The sequence below is a fragment of the Frankliniella occidentalis genome, unplaced genomic scaffold (assembly GCF_000697945.3).
Source record: "Frankliniella occidentalis isolate FOCC.00 unplaced genomic scaffold, Focc_3.1 Scaffold225, whole genome shotgun sequence".
Taxonomy (NCBI): domain Eukaryota; kingdom Metazoa; phylum Arthropoda; class Insecta; order Thysanoptera; family Thripidae; genus Frankliniella; species Frankliniella occidentalis.
Genome location: NW_026267351.1, coordinates 204,305 through 207,013, shown reverse-complemented (window position 1 = coordinate 207,013; position 2,709 = coordinate 204,305). Strand labels below are relative to the sequence as shown.

Sequence of the window (2,709 nt, the reverse complement as noted above, 5' to 3'; positions counted from 1 at the left end):
CCCCCGCGGCCCCCCGCGCGCTGCTCCCTTGCCAATCGGAAGCCGTCCCCCTAGTAGTGAAAAGGGAAGGGGGTTGGGGGGGAGGGGCTCTCCTGGGGACGGGGAGACGGAGACTATTGTCTAACGCAACGCACACGAGAGTACCGAAGGGAACAGGGCACGAGATTATAATCCTTGTTTGTATTGGGGGAGGGTGAGGGGGGCGGCTACCGGCCAGCGGCGGACTCATCAGACGATATTTTATCCTCAGGAAATCATTCTTTTTCGTTCGGGGCGGGGGAGGGGGAGGGGGGTGTAGAGTCCCGCCCCGCGGGTACACCGGAGCGGAGGGGCGGGGTAGAGAGAGGAGACACCCCCTCCCTCCCCCAACCGCCGCGTCGGCACCAGTTGGCATTACACAAAGTTGCGGAGCGCGGGCGGAACTCGCTGAAATATGACTTTGCCGTTCGGCTAATTTTTCCCCGTCCCTCCGCTCGGCTTCTTTGCGCCACGCTAATCACAGCGCCGCCGAGCTCGCCATCCCCTGCTTGGTCGGTTGCTTATCCCCACTTCCCGTAGACACTTTGTCGCTTCATTTGTCAAACTCCCGCGACTACCGCAGAAGGTGTTTTTCTGTGATGTTTAAGACGTAAAAAAAGGTAAAAGAAGTTTCTGTTTTTTATTTTTTTACATGTTGATTTTGCTTTTTATGCTTTTTTTGTGGTTACAGCGAGAATGAATACTGGTATACACACTATATACAATAATGTTTACAATATACAAGGAGTGTCAATCTTACAAGCTAACAGATTTAATTTGGTTTAATCTACAATTTTACGACTTGGACGTGGACGTTTCTGTTCTTGACCGATAGCAAACAGCAAACAACCAATGAAACAACATGACATTCACGAATAAATACAAATGTGCCCACTGACACGCGAATTACATTTACACGTCCAAGTACTTTTGGACCGAACCACAACCTCGTGCTCCCATGACTTTCATACGTCTATGAAACGCAATACTAGTATCTTATTATGCCTAATTAATAAAATGATGACGTATATTGGCCATTCGGACCCGGGAGGCTGGAGGGATGAGACAGGGGTCAGCGTCAGCACCCCAAACACCAACAAAATACAGACGAGCGATACAAAGAGAGACATCAACACCTTACCCGAATGACTAAAATCAGTCTCCACGTTAAAGGACAGGAATGGCGAAGGCAGGCAGGTTTTCATATATTGAGCAATATATCATTGGATTCGACGCATACCGAACCTGGTCCTCGGGTCCAGTGCAGCAGTGAACGAGCATACAGACCTTTGTTGCTGCTTTTAATAAAGTGTATGGCAATTTTTCAATGACTTGAAAGCTGCTTTACAGATCTCGTTACAGTCTAAAGATCATAAACGCCCGCGGAAAGTGTGTGGCAGAAGAAGACGACGACAGACTTCGGAACAGCGTGCTCTCTCACACGCCCTGGCCGGTGCGGGAGGTCAGGGGCGGCGACATTGCCAGCGGCAGGTAACTGGACACGTCCCCGGCGAAGTAGCCGAAGACCTGGAGTGCCAGGTACACGGCGTACATGTAGAACAGCGCCACGCAGATGCGGTGCAAAAAGTATTGCCTGCGAACACACAGCATGGATACGATGAGGACAGGCGGCCCCGGATGTAGAGATCCGTACTCAATACTAAAGCCGAAAACTGTAGTTAAACCACAGTTTCATTGTAGATTTCTATAGTCATAAAACGGTAACAACTGCTCATAAACTGCAGATTAACTACAGTTTAACTGCAATGACGAAATTACTAGAGGTTTTTTTTTTCTACAGTTTGTCTTTAGATTCTTCCACCCCTCCCACCATCATTTAGTCGCGTTCGGTGTGAACATGGCCGAAGCGGCGTTTGGAATAGTCATCGCGTCGCCCCCGGACTTACACTGTGATGCGGCGGCGGCACGCCTTGAGCGAGGAGACCGGCTCCTTCATGCAGTAGGTGCGGGCGCCGAACACGACGCTGTCCAGGTAGGCGTCCTTGTCCACCGGCAGGATGTTGTTGCAGAAGAAGGTCTCCTGGTCGCGGGGGTTGAGCATCTTCCACAGCGACCAGGCCGCGTCGTTGTCGATGATCCACTCGCGCATGGTGAAGAAGGCCAGCAGCTCGCTGCCCGAGTGGATCTTCTTCTGGACGCGCACCATGCTGCGAGGGAAAGGGGGGAAAGAGAAGGGGGTCATGATGAAAACGTGTCGGATGGGCGGCCTAGCGCCCGGGCGGCGGCGGGCGGCGGCGCTCCTCCTGGTGTCCTGCCCGGTCCTGCCCGAGCTGGGGCCCGCCACCAGGTCAGGTGACCTCCTGCCCTCCCTCCCCTCCCCTCTCACGAGGCTCACGTACGACGACGCAACCCCGCGTGCGGGGGAGCGAGGGGGCGAGGGGAAGAGCGCTGTGTCCGAGAGTCCAGGTCGGGCAACAGCCACCATACGATCGGCCGATCGGTGTCGTGCCAGCTGGCCCCTGACAGGCCGTTGCCAGGCCATACCGGCCAAACCGCGTTGGAGTGGAGTTATCCAACCTCGCGCCCCTCCTTGCCCATCCCTTTTATCCACTTTTCATTTTCTTTCGACAACACGTAGAGAGTATACGACATGACAGGGACCGTTTGTCACAGCGGTTCGTACCATGGCCAGCAGGCGCACGGGATCGTTCAGAAAGTACGACCGTTTTT

General features: G+C 53.7%; 1 protein-coding gene across 1 annotated transcript in view; it reads right to left on the bottom strand.

Annotated features, from left to right (window-relative positions):
* Positions 1–639: 639 nt before the first annotated feature.
* Positions 640–2,709, bottom strand: part of LOC113210047 (putative fatty acyl-CoA reductase CG5065) — a gene marked incomplete in the record, with an annotated part of 30,102 nt that continues 28,032 nt past the window's right edge. The window contains 2 exon segments of the mRNA XM_052272800.1: positions 640–1,612; positions 1,926–2,186. Of these exon segments, the coding sequence (XP_052128760.1) occupies positions 1,456–1,612; positions 1,926–2,186 (418 nt within the window).